Below are 17,703 nucleotides of genomic sequence, written 5' to 3' on the forward strand. Positions count from 1 at the left end.
CAAAACAAGACCCAAGATATGGTCAGCCCTCTCTGCAAACTCCATCATCCGTCCGCTCGGCTTCTGCCTGAAGATCGGGCATATCGTCCCCCTTTACCGCCCACGTGGGGAGTATATCCGATACCAACTTCAAATCCACCCGCACCGTTTCGATCTTCGGATCCGATTTACCGTCGTCCTGGAGAACAAGTACGATGAGGGCGCTGTCGTCTTGGCTCGACCTCTCGTCCAAGATTACGAACAGTTCGGTATCGAGGTCCGACTTGGTGCGGCTCGTCATGGCGGACAGGGTCTGCCAGCACTCCTTAGCCGTTTGGCCGGCGAACGGAGGATCAAAGTCCGAGACAGGTGGCGAGCTGATCTCGGTGTATGTTTCATCGAGGTCGCGGATCACAACGATGAATTGGAACCGAGTGTCTTGCGCTTGAAGGATTTTGGTCGCGGCCTGTCCGACCGTAAGATGGTTTTGTCAACGATGGTAGTGATTTGGGGGCGGCGGTACTCACGTCGGCCGTATTTTTGCTCGTACAGCAGACTGCGAAGTATCTGCCTTTGTGAACTTCCATCGTAAAGGCGCAGCTCAATCCGGGAACGATGGGAGAAGTCGGTGGGAGTAGTTGCAAGGAGTAACGTGCAAGGATATATCAAGGTAGTGCAATGGAAGGACTGACGACACCATGGTGGAACCCATGACGATGGAGGAACCTACGGCAGGTTGTACAGTGAGAGTACCTGAGACCTTGGTCCGCTAGCAAGAGATGGTTGTACTGCTTACGTCCCGCTAGCAGACTTTCGCGGCCTCCGCGTGGTGGAACCGTATTTTAGCGTTTCATTGCCCCGGAGCTACCATGACCGGCAGACCATTGTTCTTGCTTGTCGAGCATCCATGGATACTACTTCTTACACTCTCATCTCCTCGGATACCTATACCTCGAGGAGTAACAGGCTACGTCATGTTGGCATCTCGTTTCGGCGGGGGACAGTATCACCTCATAGAACGCCCACGCGACATCCAGCGCACATGAAAATCGGCAATGACAGCGACTCCCGCGACGTGGTGTCGTGACAACGCTCTGTGGTAATGCAGAGTTTTGCCTGAAACACCCTGGTCGCATCACCCGAAGCCTTTGCGCACCAATGACCAAGTTCACCGTGCGATCACAGCGCCAACACACACGGTCACCGAACAATGGTGTTCCTTCGACCGGAAGATAAAGACCTCGCTCGAGTATCTCAAGATGCTATCTACAACAATGATCCATTCGCGCAACGCACAATGCGCTTCCTTCAAACTGCCTCTTCCGGCCCTCTTCGCACACTGCGTTGGCCTTTCACAAGCCCTTTATTTCGTGCTGGACTGTACCGACGCCGTTGGCGCTTGTAGCAACGACTGCTATGGTGCCAACGTAGCCGGCTGTCCAACGGATCTCACATGGGACAAATCCCACCATCGTTCGCGCAGGCGTGCGTCTGGCTGCAAGATGCGTGGCAACGATCGAAGCCCATGTGGGATAAACAAAAAAGATCCTGTCGATCCATACTTCAAAAATGGCGACATGTGTGACGAGAGTCCTTACGCAGCAGTTACTCAAGGCGGTGCTGGGGCAGTCTTGGCCTGCGTCTCCAAGGCCGACAACAGCAATGAAGGGAAACAGCTAAGCAGCTTCACTAAGGCCAAGGAAGGATGCAACAATGAAGCACCGTGTGACTTCACCCTCATGCTCAAAGAGGGCACCTACGACAATATGTGAGAACATCTGTAATCAGACCGGCACTGCAAATGCTTACGTGTAATGCTTAGTGGTTACTGCAACTCGGAAAGGACCAACCGAGGTGACGAATTCAAGCTTTCCAATGGGAAATACGTGAATGCGAAACGATCGGAATCAGGCAAGTGAGCCGGCAGTCCTTGCTGCGCAATGTCTACTTGAAAGGAGCGAGGAGAAGCTAACGCGTATGTAGTGGTGGCCGGAGACGTGGACGACGACCAGGTGTTTGAGCTACACGTGCCGGACCCGGCCCTGTTCATTGCGCCGCATGAGCGGCGCCAATGCTTGCTTGCGGACGGTCATCGGACCCTGCTAATGGGGCGGCATACCGACAAGAACTTCGTCGGAACCGTCATTGTACACGGCGATGGGACTTCCTCGACAGTGGTCAAGGAGCTTTTTGGGGATGAGAAAAGTCCGCAGTTCAGGCCTACAATTTGGTGATGGCGCGAGACCGCTGACGAGACTGACGAGAGCGGGACTGGGTGGTTCACATGGTGATTTATTAGTGGAGAGGCTGTTATCTATTGTTCCATTTGCAACGAGGTCCGTTCACGTGTCGTGAGTCAAACCTCGTCATGTTTTGTCAAAGGATACCGGAATCATATATGATATCGAGCATTCACCAATGACGTCCGCATAAATCGGTTTACTTTGACTACTCTTGAGCGCAGCAGCTATTCAAGACGAACAGCGATATATGTGAGTTCGCCGCGAGTGCGACTCGACTGGGTTCAATGCAACTATCGCATGAATTCGTGTATCGACGACTTGTGAATCGATCGCTTCGATTAATCCAGTTCATCGAAAAGCATCGGATATGTCCTGGAAACAAGTGAATTCAATCGCTTCAACTCCAAGCCATCCTGCACCAAGCGACCGCGCCCTCTCGTACAGACGGACATCTGATCTACGAGATCTCATACGTGGACCATGGCGAGCGACCGAAAGACTTCTAAACGGAAATCTTTTGCTTCGCAGTTGGAGTAGAGCTGTTGACAAGAGCAGCTGTGAAACCATTCCTCGACCAGCGGCGTGGAACGTATTACATATTAAGCAAATTCCAGAGACTAAAAACGTGCTAGACATACACGTGCACCGGTACACGTGCCCTCCAAGAGGGCTGCTCCACAGCGCCCTCGACTTGCAGAGTGTAAGAGAGAGCATTGGTAAGCCAGAGACAAAATCATCCATACCCTTCCCCGTCCCGCCCTCCTCGCGACACGACACGGCTCGAGAACAGAGCCTGCACGACCTCGCAGCATCATCATACGTCGGTTCTCTTGCCGCGGTTCGGCACGTTCCCTGCGGCGGTAGAATCGTGTAAAGGACCATTTGAAAAGTCGCCGGGACTGCGTCACTTAATTCACCCTCAGGCCGTTCGCTCCGTAGTCTCCAATGCGATCTCGTTCGACACTCGCTCCCCTCCCTCCACCTCTCTCTCATTCCCTCCCCATTCCCTCCACCCCGCCCACAAACCTCCCAACTCCCTCCGCCCCCTCTCTAACCCAAACCCCCACCCCTCGTCCCTTTACTTCAAAAACCCTCCACCCGTCCCCCCCAACGCTCACCCTCCTTCCACTCAACAAATCAACCCACCTTTCTCCCCTTCCCCTGTCAACCCACATTCTCTTCCCCGTCCACCTCCCTCCTAGACTCAGCACCACACAACAACCCTCCCGATCCCACGTCCCCGCTCTCGTCCAGGCAATACATCCGCTCTCGTCGAAGTAGTCTCTCTGCTCGCCGTAGGCGAATAAGTTCCTCGCGAGACAGAGGGTGGGGAGGAGGGATCTCGTGCTTCTTCCTCCGTCTCCGGTAGGGACTTGGCAAGCTGGTCCGACGCCATGCGGTCCTTGTGTACCGTAGAGATCGCCCCAGAAGACGCAGGGTGTGCCCTCTTTGCGGAGGAGGATGAATGCGTAGAATAAGACTTTCAGGTCGGGGGAGATCGGTGTCTCCATCGATTGTCCGGCTTGGGTATCGTGGTTCGCGACGAAGGTGACCGCTTGCGTCGGGCGGAGGGAGACGAGTGAGGCGTGGGCAGGGTCGGAGGGGTTGAGTAGGATGGTTCGGAGGTCTGCGTTGGGGGAGGAGGAGACTACGTCTGCGGATATGCGGGCAAAGTTGTTGAGCAGTGGGGTATCGAATACGCGGACGAGGACGTCTGGACTGGGAGTGACGCCGTCGAGGAATGTGTTTTGGTTGGCGACTTCAGGCGTCCAGACTTCGGCGACGATGAAGGGATCTTTTCCGGCGTGGTGATCTCGGTGAGTGGAGACGGACGTGGCGATGAAGTCCCGTAGGAAGGAGCGGGATATGTGCTGTGCTGCGTCGAGCCGGAACCCGGAGATGCCGGTTGTGGTGATCATCCAGCGGGACCAGGATAGGGTGTCGGAGCGGACAGTGGGGTGGGTGTAGTCAATGGAAGAGAACATGAGATAGTTGTTGTTGCCATTGGATTGATCGACGTCTTCTGCCCAGCCTCGGCCGGGGCGGCGGGCCTGTTTGCCACGAGGTAGAACTTTTTCGGCGAAGCGGACAAAACGATTGAGGCCGCCGTCGGCACGGCCAGGGATGGGAAAGGGGAGTTGAGAAGGATTTGGTCGGGGATGAGTGGCGGGATCGGAGATGAGTTTGAAGATTGCGTTGCGCTTCTCGCGGTCGCACCAGTCTACGCCGGAGAAGTGGGTGGCGTTCCATTGGAAGGTGGAAGCAGGGTTGGAATTGGAGGGATTGAGGCGGCCGGGGAAGTTGAATTTTAGCCAGGGGTGGATTTTCTTGGGTGGGCAGAGTTCGTGGTGGCGGTCTGTGAGGAGGACATCAGATTAGCTGGTGCTGGCAGTAGTAAGCTTGACCATATCACTCGATCAAGTTCGACTCCATAGAGAGAGGGAGTGAAAAGGAACAACTCACCACTCCCCTCAACCTCAACAGCCCAAACCCCACTCCCATCCTCTCCCAAATCAATCTCATCCCCCGCGGTCTTGTGCCCCAGAACCGCATCCCAAATCACCTCAACCCGCAGCTCTCTCGCCTTCTCCAGCAGCACCATCAACTCCTCCTTACCTACCACAAGTCAGCTAATTGCAACCCAATTCCCTCGCAAATTGACTTACTCCCCCACTTAGTCTCCCTCCTCCACTTCTGATCAAACTCCCCCAAATCCCATAAATCATAACAATCGTATCCATTCCCACGTCCGCTGGGGTCGTTGGCTTTACAGCCTGGTGGGAGCCATAAATGTGTAATTCCGAGGTTTTCGACCAATGACGGGAGGAGATTGGTGAGGTGGACGTAGTGTGATTGGCCCGTGGTTGGGTGAGGAGAGGGAGTGTGCCATTCGAAGGATTGGAGGAGGAGGGTGTTGGCTGGAGTAGGCGGTGGATGGGGAGGACGGTCTGAGCCCTGGTAGGGAGAAGGATGTTGCGATTGAGGTGGACGGGAGGAAGGCGGAGGTGGAGGGGGAGGACGATTGTATGCCATATTCGTTCGACGACCAGAGTCGATGGGCCGTGTGTCAGGCGAGATCCAAGTCCAGTCCTGATGAACCTAGCTTCCTCAAGGCACGGCAAGTAAAATTTGATGCTACGAGGACAGACCAGCTGAGTTAGCGCGATAGGTGCTTGAGGTCCGTCCTCTCCAACTGCATATGCCTCAAATCAGCGTCGTCGGCAGTGGCGACCAGTCTGTACTTTCGTTCCGTCCGATCGTTCCAGTGTGACTCTTCACTCCCGTAGGTCTCAAGTCGCCAGGTCTTGGATTGAATGACGAGGTGCCGGATCGCCTGAGTGGCTCGATCGATGCTTTTTGTTATCCGTCCTTTTCAAGTGCATATGTATCAATCGATCTTGTCAGCGACGCATCGTCGTCCAGAGCAGTCAGGCGTCCAGAGTGGTCATCTTATACTCCTCATGCAAGCTCCGCCGCGCAGTACGTATATACGCCCGACACGAGCGGTGGAGCAGGGATATGCATGAGATGGGTTTAGCCATGAATCCGCCGAAGACATCGAGATCCAAATTTAGGTCCTGATCCATCGTGCTTTTTACGAGAACTGAGAGTCTGAGGGCTGCGAGATGAGAGCATGAGTATGCAACGCCTGGACTGTCGAGCTGAGTCCGCGAGATCCCTGTCAGACTTGCTGCTAACATGTAGTACGGCTGAGGATGAGGTGAGGTTGGAGAGTCAAATGCAGTGAGACTCTTACGTCAGCTTCCGCTGTAGTTTCAGCCTCAGGCAGCACTTAAAGTCTCGGAAGCGGACGCCGTTGGAGGACTGGCTGACAAGGGTGGGTTGGCGAGGACATGAATGGGCTTCGGCGAATTTGTCGGCTCGCGCGCGATTCAAAGTCAAGAAAGCGTCGAGGATCGAGCGATAAGCGATGCGAAGAATGCTCATACAGCGTACAAAGCAGGAAATACTGTACAAACCCGCACAGAGAGAGCAAAGAGAAGTGTCCCTCGTCTCTCTACGCGAATTTCTATGCCCAACGTCCTCCCTCCTTCCTCACAGGATCACAGGTCTTGTAGCAGACCTGTTTCCCGAATTCTCCATCCGCCCGAACCTCTATCTCACTTGTGTATCGTTGCTCTTGTCTTATCACACTTTTCATCCTCCAATCTTCATCCTCCCCTGCACCCGACCGTGAATTCATCCCGTTTACTTCGCGATCTCGACACCACCGGTGGCACCTGCATCACACACAAATTAGCATTCGCAATCCCACTCCTCCCATCCTCATTTTGAACTCACCAATAGCCTTCTTGATATCACCGTAAATCGCAAACTGTCCAGCGGTCAAAGTACCAACCATGAACAGACGCGCGCCAATTCCGCTGTACGATCCACGGAGACCCAACTCCTTGGCGATCTTGATCAGACGGCTGGTGGTGCCCTCACCGGGGAGACCCTTGGACTTGTTGATCTTGGAGAGCATGGTGTCGGCGGGCTGGGAGACGATGGCGGCGGCGAAACCGGCGATCAGACCGGAGCCGAGGTTGACGACGGTCTGCATGCCGGCGGAGGTGTTGGCCTTGTCGAAGTACTTTTGGTAGGCGAGCTCGGAGACCTTTTCGTAGACGACGAACTTGGCCATGGTGTAGGGGACTCTTGAGACATGTGTTAGTTGGGAGGCTCGTCTGTCTGCTCCTCAATGTACGTACTGCTTGAAGAGAATTGGTCCGAATCCAGAGTAGAAAGCACCGACACCCTCATTCTTCAAGATCTTTCCGAATCCGGAGACGAGACCGGTCGCGAAACCAGCCTCGGACACGAGACGAATACGGGTGGCCTCGAGCGGGCAGAGGGCAATGTCGGCGATGAACTCGGCGCAGGCGGAGGAAGCGAGGTAGACGGCGGTACGGTTGTTGGAGGCAGTCTCGTAGCCGAGGAGGTTGATCGACTGCTGCTTGAAGAACTCGTATCCTCCGAACTTGAGCGCGCCCTGGAGGAAGTATCCGGCAAAGGTGGGACCGGCACCCGTGAGGAGTGCGCCGGCGCCCTCTTTAGCGATGACTTGACGGAAGCCGCCGATCAGACCGCGGTTGTAGGTCGCTGGGTCGAGCTGGATGCGGGTCTTCACGCTGTGGTGAGGGAGGAGGTGTCAGTGGGAGTTTATTGAGGGTGTATGCGATGCTCAATGGCATATGTTGATGTCCAATGCTCGGATGTGTCCATGTCTTGTTTCTGCCATCTCTTTCTGGGTGTTGCGATCGCGACTTACACATCAACGGGAGTGAGACCACCGTGGGTGACGGAACAGCAGACGGCACCGGCGAAAGCGAAGCGGGAGTAGAGGGCGAGGCCGGAGAGCTTCTCGGGGGTGTTGGCTGCGACATTCTGCTTGATCGAGTCGAGCTTTGCGCTGCCGGTCGACGTGGGAGGAGCGCTCATCGTGGCGGTGTGTTGTTGTGTGTGATTAGGTGGTATGGAGGTGATTTGCCGTGATATCCCTAGGGGGATTGTCGATGGGGTGGAGTGGAGTGGTGGTGGTGTCGGTGTTGATGGAGGAACAGTAACAAGATCCAAGGTCAACTTTTTCCCTCTGAGCTTCCCTTCGGTTGCACTCTCGGAAAGTTCAGGAGCGCGACGTTGACCTCAACCAATCGGTACCACCTCCCGCTCCACGCTTTCCCGAATAGCCGCTTTCCGTCAGCCAAGCTTGAGATACGACTTCACTTCACTTTCACTTCACTTCATCTCTTGCAATCATCCCAGCTGTCACGTGCATCAAAGCTAGTGGCTCAAATGGCTAGGTCCATCTCCCTGCGCTTCATATGACCAAGGGCGCTGGACAGAGAAGGATCATCGTAAGCCGCGCCTTCTCTGCCTGCACAATGCCAAGAATGGGCAAACCCAACGGGCGACGATGAGGTGGTCTGCGATGAGCATGGGACAAGTGTTGCCAGATATCGTGATGAGAGACTGAGTCCAGCGCTCGCTGCGAGTGGTACATCGGTTCGATTCGAGACAGGAAATAACGGTTTGTTCAGCAATTTTCTGCGTCAGATCGGTGGCAGCGCAAGAGTACCTTGCGCATTTCGAGAAACCACGGGACCAAAATTGGGAAGGTATCTCACGGAAATCCTCGAATGAGTATTCCTGGGGAAGTACAAAGCGATCGTTCACTCACAAGTGATGGAATTCCACCCGGGTTTTCAACAATTCCTCCGCACGCTTGGCAGCACCCCTACCCTCGCATGCCTCCATTCAAACCTCCGGCTACTCGCAAGCGCCCGCTCCATCTGCTCCAAATATCCAACCTCTTTTTCCAACCATAATCTCAAAAGAACAACATCAACATGCCATCTCGATACGCCCTCCCGTTCGACGCCAAGCTGCTCGAGCAAGTTCTAGTAAGCTCTCCTCTTCCTCCTTACCATCTCGCGCGCATGCTTACACACTCCGCGCAGGACCGCAAACCTGAAGCCTCTCCGAACGATGACATGACCATGTCCGACACCCTGGCCTGGCTGCGCTCCGAATCCATCCTCAAATGGCTCAAATTCTTCAAAAGCCACATGTTCGACGACCGGGACATGCGCTGGTGGCTTGAGGGAGGCGCTTCTACCGAGCTTCAGCAGTGCGCAGACACCATTGATTCACTCGTCTGCCTGTGTCTCAATCCCACTTGCGCTCAGCCGGAGGATAACATCCCGAAAGACGACGGCTTCGAGACCACAGCTTGGATTGCGCTGCACTTGGTCCTCGAAGATTCAAAGTGCGCAGACTCTCCTTTTCACGGACTTCCTGAACTTGGAGAATTGCGCTGGAGCGTCAATGTTACGGTACGTCTGCTCATTACGGTCTTTTGTGATCTCCTCGACAAGCCGAACGGATACTTTGCGAAACTGCTTGGTGGACCGAAGCCGAAAGCTTTCAAGGATAACAAGTACTGCAAGAAAGTCATGACCGTCAAGAACGAGCCTGTGGCGGACGAGAAGGGGATGTATGGTGCGCATGCCAAGTACCTGATGACACGCCGTCGAGGGTCTGATGATGTGGATCTGGATGATGGATTGGAGGATGGTCTGGAGGACGGAGATGATGATGTGGGTCACGGTGAGGGTAGTTTGACCTCGCGAGATGATGGCATGGACCTCAGCAAAGAACATGTGGAAAGCAATGACGACATGGAGGTTGCGCTTGACATGGACATCGATGAGGACGATGCGCAGGATACGCAGGATGTGCAGGGAACCGCAAGATTTGAGCATAGAGGTTGGCCAGGCGGCGGTCAAATTGGCGGACATCACCGGAAGACTGTAGATCGTCACGATGCGGTGAGGCGCACTCTTCAGCCGCGTGGCGAGACTGCTGTGGGATCAGCGTCCACTGCTCCACATGAGCGAGCTGAGCGAGCCATCGGTCAATTGTGGCGCTACGGATCGCTTCGCTGAGAGTTCAGCTGAAAGGAGATGGTCGAGGAGATTTGACCTGAATTCGGGAGGTTCTGTTTGGCTCACGCGAGGTGAGTTAGGAAGCTCCCCAGCGCCAGAGTCCGCCATCTTCAAGCAAACAGAGGAATGCAATGTCGACACGGTTAAAATACATTCAGTAATTCAAATTGAGCCAGTTCAACGTAAGTCCTCCTCCTTCGTCCCTCGTAAGCTCTCTCGAAAATGTCGTGCGTGAGGATCATTCACGACCACACTAAACTCCGCTAGCGTCTCGGACCGTTTCCTCGCACGTGCATTGAGATCGGCATTGAAGCCAGGCCAACTTTTCTCACCAGACCTTCTCCTCCTTTAAGAAGCCAGCCCTAGTCGTACTCTCTTCATCAAACACCAGCTACCTTACATACTCGGCCGCGCCACCCAAACACCGGCGCAACGCCGCCTCACATCGCCATCGATATCCACGCACCACATCAGCGGCGCACGCCTAAGACTTGAAGATGTCTGGCTACACATCACCACACCGCTCGCGGAGAGCGAACAGCATCATCGTCCTGGACAGCAGTCCCGAGCCTGAGAAACACGACGCTCCATCTGAGCCAGTCGACGTCAAGCCCGTCATGTCAACTGCGCAAACGCCGCAGCCTGACTCCTCATCTTCGCCCATCATTGGGCTTCCTCAGGTCAGGAGGCGCCGTACCACCCAAGTTGCCCGCAAGACTGCGCCGAAACCACCAGTCTCCGAGTCGGAACTCGAATTTGACTTGGAGCGCAGTCCTAGTCCTGAGCAAGAGATTCGATACGGACCGGTGCGCCGTAAGAGGCACATCACAGTGGCTCGCAAGACTGCGCGGAAGTTACCAGCGCTCGAGTCAGACAAAGAGTCCCTGCAGGAGAAGCGTGATCTCAGCCCAGAGCCAGAGTTCCGTCCGTCCCAGGCCCGCCTTCATCTTTTTTCACAAGGGGCAAAAAAGTCTGCATCAAAGCTTCCACAGCTAGATTCTGAGGAGGCATCTGACTCCGAGCGCATTCGAACGACTTCTTATGACGACTACATCATGGCTGAAGCGAACCAAGATGATGCGTCACCTAAGCTCATCACTGGCAAGACTGAGATTGGTGACTCCGAAGCTGAGACCTCTTTCAATGCTGAAGTGTCTCCACATGCTGCGCAGCTCGTTCCGAATGCAGACACCATGATTGAAGCATCCTGGGGATTCTCACACCTGGACGGCATGGAAGACGTTCAGCAGACAGTCACACTGGAAGGCCTGATCCCTTCGAAGCGCAAGGTCATGAGCATCGGAGCACTGCTTGCTCCTCAGCCGGAAGCAAACGTTGCACAAAGCACGATGTCGAATGTGTCAGCTACGAGCAGTGGGAGCCCACCGAGCAAGCGACTTCGAACCTACACCTCACCCTCAGACAACTCCGACAAGGCGCAGTCTGTAGAGCTCGCTGATAGCACTGCAACTTCACTTCTGGACGCCAGCCGCTCTTTGGATCACTCCGGTACCACTCCCGACGATGAAGATCAAGACAACCATCTTCCCGATGCATCAGATCTCAACACTACGATCTCCGCACGCAGCTCCCTCAATCGGAAGGCTACGCCGGAGCCTTCAGCCGACCCTCCCGAACCAGCCTCCTCCTCCCCTCTCTCCGAAGTCGATCCGTCATTCTTCCCAAAGGCACCTCCCAGCGTCCAAGGTCCAAATCTACGCCCAAAGCGCCGCGTTCAGCCAACTACCATCCCTAAACCCCGCCCTCAACCCATTCGCATTCAACCATCCCGCACCAAAGCTCCCTCAACAGCACCGCCCAACACCCTCGTCCGCCCTCCCCCTCCGCACCCAAAGCGCACACAAGCCCCCCGCACGAACCTCGCCTCCTCACAGACACACAACACCCTCAGCCAACAGACCCTTCCCTCAGCCTCCACTTCATATGCCCCCGACTCGGACATCGACGCCGGTGACAATGACGTCCCCGCCCACAGCAGCGCATTGACTGCTTCACGTTCAACCCTCCTCAAAACCCGCAGGGAACTGGTGATGGTGAAGCAACACTTCCAAGAAGCTTGCCGAGACTGGGAGCGGCGCAGCGACCGCTTTCGTGCGGAAGCCGAAGCGGCGAACACAGAGGCCAAGAAGTTCAAGAACAAGTATTTCAACGAACTGAATGTGCTCGTGGAGAATAAGGTGGAGAAAGCGAGGAAGCAGCTCACTCAAGAATTCCAGGCGCAGCTGGAAGAGAAGCAGCACTCCAAGTCAGAGAAGAGGAGGAATGGCAGGGGCAAGAAGAGCAGAACTGAAGTCGAAGAGGTGTATCGGGACGCCAACATTGCGATGGGTAGGCTCTTGCAAGTGGATCCTAGCTTCGCGGATAGGATCGCGGGTTTTGATCCGGACGTGGAGGCTGCGCTGAGAGAAGCGGTGGCAAGAAGGAATGAACGGCCTGCTACTGCGGTGTCGAGGGGGATGGAGTTGGCGAAGATGGGTCGAGCGGCTTCTAGCGGAGACGGGACAGTGGCGACGCAGAACTTCCATAATGTTGCGGTCAGCGTGATGAAGGGCCTTGCGGATGATGTGAGGAGTACGATCGATAACCTCCGCACGAATAGAGGAGACGGGGGGGTCGCGGACATCCAGAACGCAGCCCGCAAGAAAATCCAGGCAAACCTCGAAGCTGCCGAGACCGCTCTCGCAGAGGGCTTCGCAACCGCTTCTTCCTCAGCACAAGGCGCACCACTCACTACCCGCTCCGGCATGACCTCGCCTTCCATCCCGCCACCAGCCTCTCGCACGCAGTCCATGCAGCCCAGCACCCCCGCAGCCACCTCCGGCGGCGATCCTCCATTCAGCAGCCCCACGACCAACGCCATCGCCACCGTCGCGGAGTTTTGGCAGAGCGAAGCAAGCGGCAAATTCACCAAAGCGCTGCAAGCTACCGTTCGAGGTCAGAGGGAGACGAATAAAGACTTGATGAAGAAGTTGGAAGAGCAGGTGAAGGAGAGGAGAGGTGTAGAGAGCAAGCTGAAGGAGGAGGGGAAGGCGAGGGAGGAGTTGGAGGGAAAGATGGCGGAGATGCAGGATAAGTTTGGGGAGATGCAGGCGAAGCTGGCGGAGATGGAGATGGGAGCTAAAGAGGGACAGGGTGGTGACCGTGGTGCTGAGGGCGAGGCGTGGGGTTGGGGGCTGTGAGAGTTGGATGCGTGAAGAGGGATCCGGATTTGGTGGTGTTTATGTTGCTTTTCCTAGATTGTGGTGCGACTAGATGTGGTTGGTGCTGTTGTACGAAAAGTTCTTGTTCTTGTCACCATAACTGGATGGTCTTACCAGACGCTGTGAATACTTTCTTCACGAGGCAATGCTCCAAGTACCGTACATCGCATTGCCCTGATCTGGCTATGATGCCGCTGACAGATCATCATAGTTCGGTGAACGAATGTTGTGACTGTCCCTGCTCCGAGACAGGATATTCGCTACCCATTCCGTTATGAATCTTCGTGGAACATCAGTGCTGCCCTCAGCGTTGTTACTAGTCGCTTGTCCATGTTCGGTAAGGATGCTCAGGAGGACTATCCTGGTTTGCATTGGCCACCGCTTCACCGAGAACATTTCGTCTTGCCTTCTGCGAGACCGACATCACTTCCACATGATGCTTCAGAATGCACATGATGTTTCAGAATGTCCCAGCCTCAAGCATGGAAGCTTGACAAACTCACCGTCGAAGTGTTCTTGGATGCAGCGCAGCCGAACAGTGGATGCTCGCTCATTCTCAACAGCTTTGGAGCAAACAGCAACGAGGGCTTTGTCCCAGCAAACCATTGGTTTGACTGCATGTTGTTTAAGATGAACCGTTTGCGGGGTTTGGAAGAAACACTTCTCAAGGCTATCCCATCCTCATGAGCAACACTGCAACTCGTCGATCAAATCGTCGAAAACCCGCCGGGACCATGCCAGGCTCAAACGTCACCGGCGAAGTCGCCAAAGTGAAGACCGCCAAAGGACAGCCCGACAAGCCGACAGAGCTGCCCATTGCTACTGTTCACTTCATTCGCAGCCTCACAGTATCCTCCCCTGAAACGGCAGACCAGACGCTCTCGCGGCAACACCTATCATCCTTCACGGTGTCCACCCTCGCTGCCGCACTGGATCAGAGCTGCAGCTTCAGCGCAGTCAAGTCGTCCCTCAAGCAGTGCGAAGATGCAGCAATCAGACAGACCATCGGCGACAGAACCAGCAGTAATCACCTTGTCATTTGCCATGCCATACAGCGAAACGATGCGGGCATTCTCCGCCTTCTGCTCGAGTACGACCAGATCGATCCAAATGCTCTTGACTGGGGAAATGTCCCCGTTCTCGCCTACGCCATCATGCGATCGAAGTGGACCAGTGACAACACCACAGAGATTGTCAAGACTTTGCTCATCTATGGTGCTGAACCTAACGTCATTCCGCAAGACATGTGGACAGATTACGTCTCCACCCCAGCTCTTCAGACACCCACAACAAGATTCGAGAACACCTACAAGACCTTGTGGTGCGACCACAAGAAGAGGACAATTTTGGCTGAGACACTCAATCTCACAATGCGCTACAGTTTGTGGAGAGCTGCTCGAATGGACCCGATGATTGCTCGTGTCAAGCAAATATCCAAAGGCAATCGCATTCTACCGCTTCACCAAATCCCTTACCTGATCATCGGGCAAGAGATTGCGACAAAACTTGTCATCGATAACATCTTTGCACACATTGTGATGCAAGGTGACACAAAGCCACTAGTCCTCGCATTTGCAGGGCTCTCAGGACATGGCAAGACAGAATTGGCGAGTCAGCTCGGATCATTGCTGTCTTCAGACTTCATCGACATTGATTGCGCACAGACGAGTACGCTTTGGACACTGCTCGGTCCAACAGGCGGGTACCAAGATCACCAACTTGGCTCTCCTCTGAACAATTTTCCTGCCCGATGCGGTGGTAAGAGAGCGGTAGTTTTCCTAGACGAATACGATAAGACCGAGAAAGACGTACGAGATGCTCTGCTCACAGTCATGGCCAGTGGAACGTACTGTGAAAGGAGAGGCAATACCAACGTCGACTGTCGGAAAGTGATCTGGATCCTCGCAACCAACAAAGGGGACACAGCGATTGCCACTTTCCACAAAAAATACATTGCGAGTCGCAAAGAGGAGGACATCAGCAAAGTCTCGGTTGTGTCGTTAAGTCGGCAGCTGCACAAGCTCTTCACCACTCTCTACTCTCCGGCGGTCGCCGGCCGTATCAACGCCATCATCCCCTTCTTCCCCTTCAGCCCAGGCGAGCAAGCCGTCGTTGCGCACAAATTCATTCTCCATCTTCACGACACAGTACGGAAAGACATCGACATGAAAGAGCCCAACCCTCGACTCATTGGGCACTGCCTCCTCTCACTCAACGATGACGGCAAGATCTGTCAACACCTGGCAAGAGACGGATACGTGGAGGAGCTTGGGGCAAGATCGTTAGACACAAAGGTTGGCGAGGTCTGTCAGGCCTTTGTCAGTATTTACGCGAGAAGAGACGAGCTTGTGAATGAGGAGACGAACAGAGGGCCGCTGAAAAAGTATGTCATTCAGCTCAATCGTGTGGAAGAAGGAGTGGAGGAGCTTTCGGTGTTCGAGGATGTGGTGAAAGAGAGGGAAAGTCAGGCGGATGGTGAAGAGTAATGAGTGGAGTTTTGAAGTGGTAGAGAACAGCCTTGATTGAACTTGGCAAGCTGGAGTCTCTGTATCTATCTTATCCACGATACTTGATAATTCCCTAGCATCCATGGCCGCATGCATCCCAACCATGACGTCTCCAACTCCGCCGCCACTCTCGAGCCTCTCTGCAACTTCATCTGGCTAAAGATGCCGCATGCACTTCATCACCCGTCAGCCACACCCGAACCCTCATCGTGTACAATACAAACATCGTACGTTGAGCTGCACTTGTTTGAGCGGACGAGAGCCAAGCACCGACATGTCCCGCTAAAGGTGCGTCATCCCGCCCATTCGCTAAGGTTCGCAGCGTGAAATCCCGGATTGCAGTTGGAGACTGGCTTCGAGATGAACATCGCAATACCCAACGATCGATCAATGGCGCAGTATCCATTTTTCTCAAGAACCATTCATCGTGTCTTCAATTAGCGCCATGATCAAGTCATTCACTTCAGCCAAGAAAGCTCCTTCCCGATCGGGACACGCTAGTCCAGGATCAAGCTGTTCGCCCAATTCTGACACCGACTGCGCTCCAATCAGCTCGTGTTTTCATCTCTGCAGTCGTGAGATACCCCGCCATCATGACAATCGCAAGAAAGCGCATAATTTGGGTGCCGCTTTTCCCGACAATAAGAAACATTTTGAGCATGATCGAAGTTATACTCAGCACGCCAAGGCCCACGAGTGGGCCGCCATTTAAATAGTCGACCTTCCCCTCCCAGACCTGAGTTTTTCTTCTTCTTTCTTCTTCTCAACAACTTCCCTTCACTATTTGTGATCCAACAAGTTTGCTGCCTCTTGGCCCACACGCATCCTCCTCTACGCCCAGTCGTCCACCTTTACCACCTCTCACCTCCGCTACCACGCACTCTGTCATGGCCCATTTTGAACATTCCGTCTTGCGCCTTCGCCACCTCCTCCGCCTGCTCTTTCTACCTACCGGAATTCAGGCTTGGAGAGGCCATCGAGCAATCTCGCCGCTAGGTCTATCACCGGAGACTTGTGAGTACTTCTTCATCACCTTACGCCTTGAACTACAGCTAACAAATCTTGCGCGCAGGACTCGACAGTCTATCGACCGCACGACCGTCCATCAGCGCCATGAACGTTAATTTGCGGGTGACTTGCAGCCATAGGAGGCGTCCGCGGCCTGTTTGACCATACCTGGAAGGATTTTCAGCTTGGAGAGGCTGCGCAGAACAATCTCACCGCTAGGTCTTTCACCGGAGACTTGTAAGTGCGCTTCCATCAGCCTGACCTGTCCCATCACTGACTGACCTGCGCATGCAGGACTCGCCAGTCTACCGACCGCTACCCCTCTCGCTCAGCACCAGCGATGACACACAGGTGTTTGCAACTCGAAAGAGCGTATGCAGCCTGCCGGGAAATCTCTTTTGGATCTGGACATTCAGCTTTGAGGGGCTACGAAGAATAATCTCAATGCTAGGTCTTCCGCCGGCGACTTGTACGTGCGCTTTCATCTGCACACTTCGCCACCTTGCTGACCGATCGGCGCATACAGGACTCGCCAGTCTACCGACCGTCACCCACTCTCGCTCAGCACCAGCGATGACATACAGGTGTTTGCAACCTCTCGAGGCGTATGCAGCCTGCCGGAAAAACCTCTTGAATATGGACGCAGCTTTGAGAGGCTGCTAAAGAATAATCTCGTCGCTAGGTCTATCACCGGAGACTTGTGAGTACTTCTTCAGCTCGTCTGACCCGACGTTGATACTGACTTGCCATCTCAAACAGGATTCGCCAGTCTACCGACCGCTACGCCTATCGATTAGCGCCATCGGTATCTCTCACGACCAGCACCCCCGAACAATGGAAGTAGAGACTTTGAGCTCTTCGGCGGAACATGAATGGACAGGACCGCCACTTCAGGACCATGGCCTCAGGACCATCACCCAAGGACCGTCGCACGGATACGAACACACTGGACCACCACTTGGTTGGATTTGAAACGGCTTTGAGCGGCCAGCGTCACAGCAATCTCGAAATCTGAACGTCCGTTGGCAAGGGTCAGTCTTCATTTCACTTCTTTCGTCTTGTACTCCGCCTTCAACTGACCATGACTGCAGGCGGCCTCAACCCACCACGACTTCAGCATACAGCTTCTCCACCATTGAACAAAGAAAAAGCAAAAGAACAAGAAAAAAACACGAAAGACAAAGAACGTGGAAAAACAGGAACAGAAAGAACAAAGAACGAGCAAAAACAGAACCCAGAAGGATAATGCCTGGAGAGCTTGGAGGGGCTACGAGCAATCTCACGGCGAGGAAAAGCG

General features: G+C 54.4%; 5 protein-coding genes across 5 annotated transcripts; 2 read left to right on the top strand and 3 right to left on the bottom strand.

Annotated features, from left to right (window-relative positions):
• Positions 1-3,244: 3,244 nt before the first annotated feature.
• Positions 3,245-5,150, bottom strand: MgAMY5 (alpha--amylase; the record flags this gene model as incomplete). The annotated part of the gene is made up of 4 exons (XM_003855219.1): positions 3,245-4,254; positions 4,339-4,578; positions 4,686-4,838; positions 4,889-5,150. Coding segments are annotated over 4 exons (1,665 nt in total), but the record flags the coding sequence as incomplete, so codon positions are not given.
• A 173-nt stretch (positions 5,151-5,323) lies between these two features.
• MYCGRDRAFT_103490 (uncharacterized protein) lies at positions 5,324-5,883 on the bottom strand (the record flags this gene model as incomplete). The annotated part of the gene is made up of 1 exon (XM_003855218.1): positions 5,324-5,883. The coding sequence occupies one exon, from the start codon at positions 5,807-5,809 to the stop codon at positions 5,651-5,653; it is 159 nt and encodes a 52-aa protein (XP_003855266.1).
• Positions 5,884-6,266: 383 nt separating this feature from the next.
• MYCGRDRAFT_103492 (uncharacterized protein) lies at positions 6,267-7,763 on the bottom strand (the record flags this gene model as incomplete). The annotated part of the gene is made up of 4 exons (XM_003855217.1): positions 6,267-6,463; positions 6,525-6,880; positions 6,935-7,354; positions 7,495-7,763. The coding sequence occupies 4 exons, from the start codon at positions 7,662-7,664 to the stop codon at positions 6,432-6,434; spliced, it is 978 nt and encodes a 325-aa protein (XP_003855265.1).
• Positions 7,764-8,572: 809 nt separating this feature from the next.
• Positions 8,573-9,670, top strand: MYCGRDRAFT_108353 (uncharacterized protein; the record flags this gene model as incomplete). The annotated part of the gene is made up of 2 exons (XM_003855148.1): positions 8,573-8,626; positions 8,684-9,670. The coding sequence occupies 2 exons, from the start codon at positions 8,573-8,575 to the stop codon at positions 9,668-9,670; spliced, it is 1,041 nt and encodes a 346-aa protein (XP_003855196.1).
• Positions 9,671-10,167: 497 nt separating this feature from the next.
• MYCGRDRAFT_108354 (uncharacterized protein) lies at positions 10,168-17,667 on the top strand (the record flags this gene model as incomplete). The annotated part of the gene is made up of 10 exons (XM_003855149.1): positions 10,168-12,866; positions 13,140-13,228; positions 13,561-15,373; positions 15,476-15,686; positions 16,361-16,412; positions 16,471-16,643; positions 16,701-16,875; positions 16,933-17,106; positions 17,166-17,437; positions 17,498-17,667. Coding segments are annotated over 6 exons (4,866 nt in total).
• Between the last annotated feature and the right edge of the window lie 36 nt (positions 17,668-17,703).

This window comes from Zymoseptoria tritici, chromosome 2 (genome assembly GCF_000219625.1).
Source record: "Zymoseptoria tritici IPO323 chromosome 2, whole genome shotgun sequence".
Taxonomy (NCBI): domain Eukaryota; kingdom Fungi; phylum Ascomycota; class Dothideomycetes; order Mycosphaerellales; family Mycosphaerellaceae; genus Zymoseptoria; species Zymoseptoria tritici.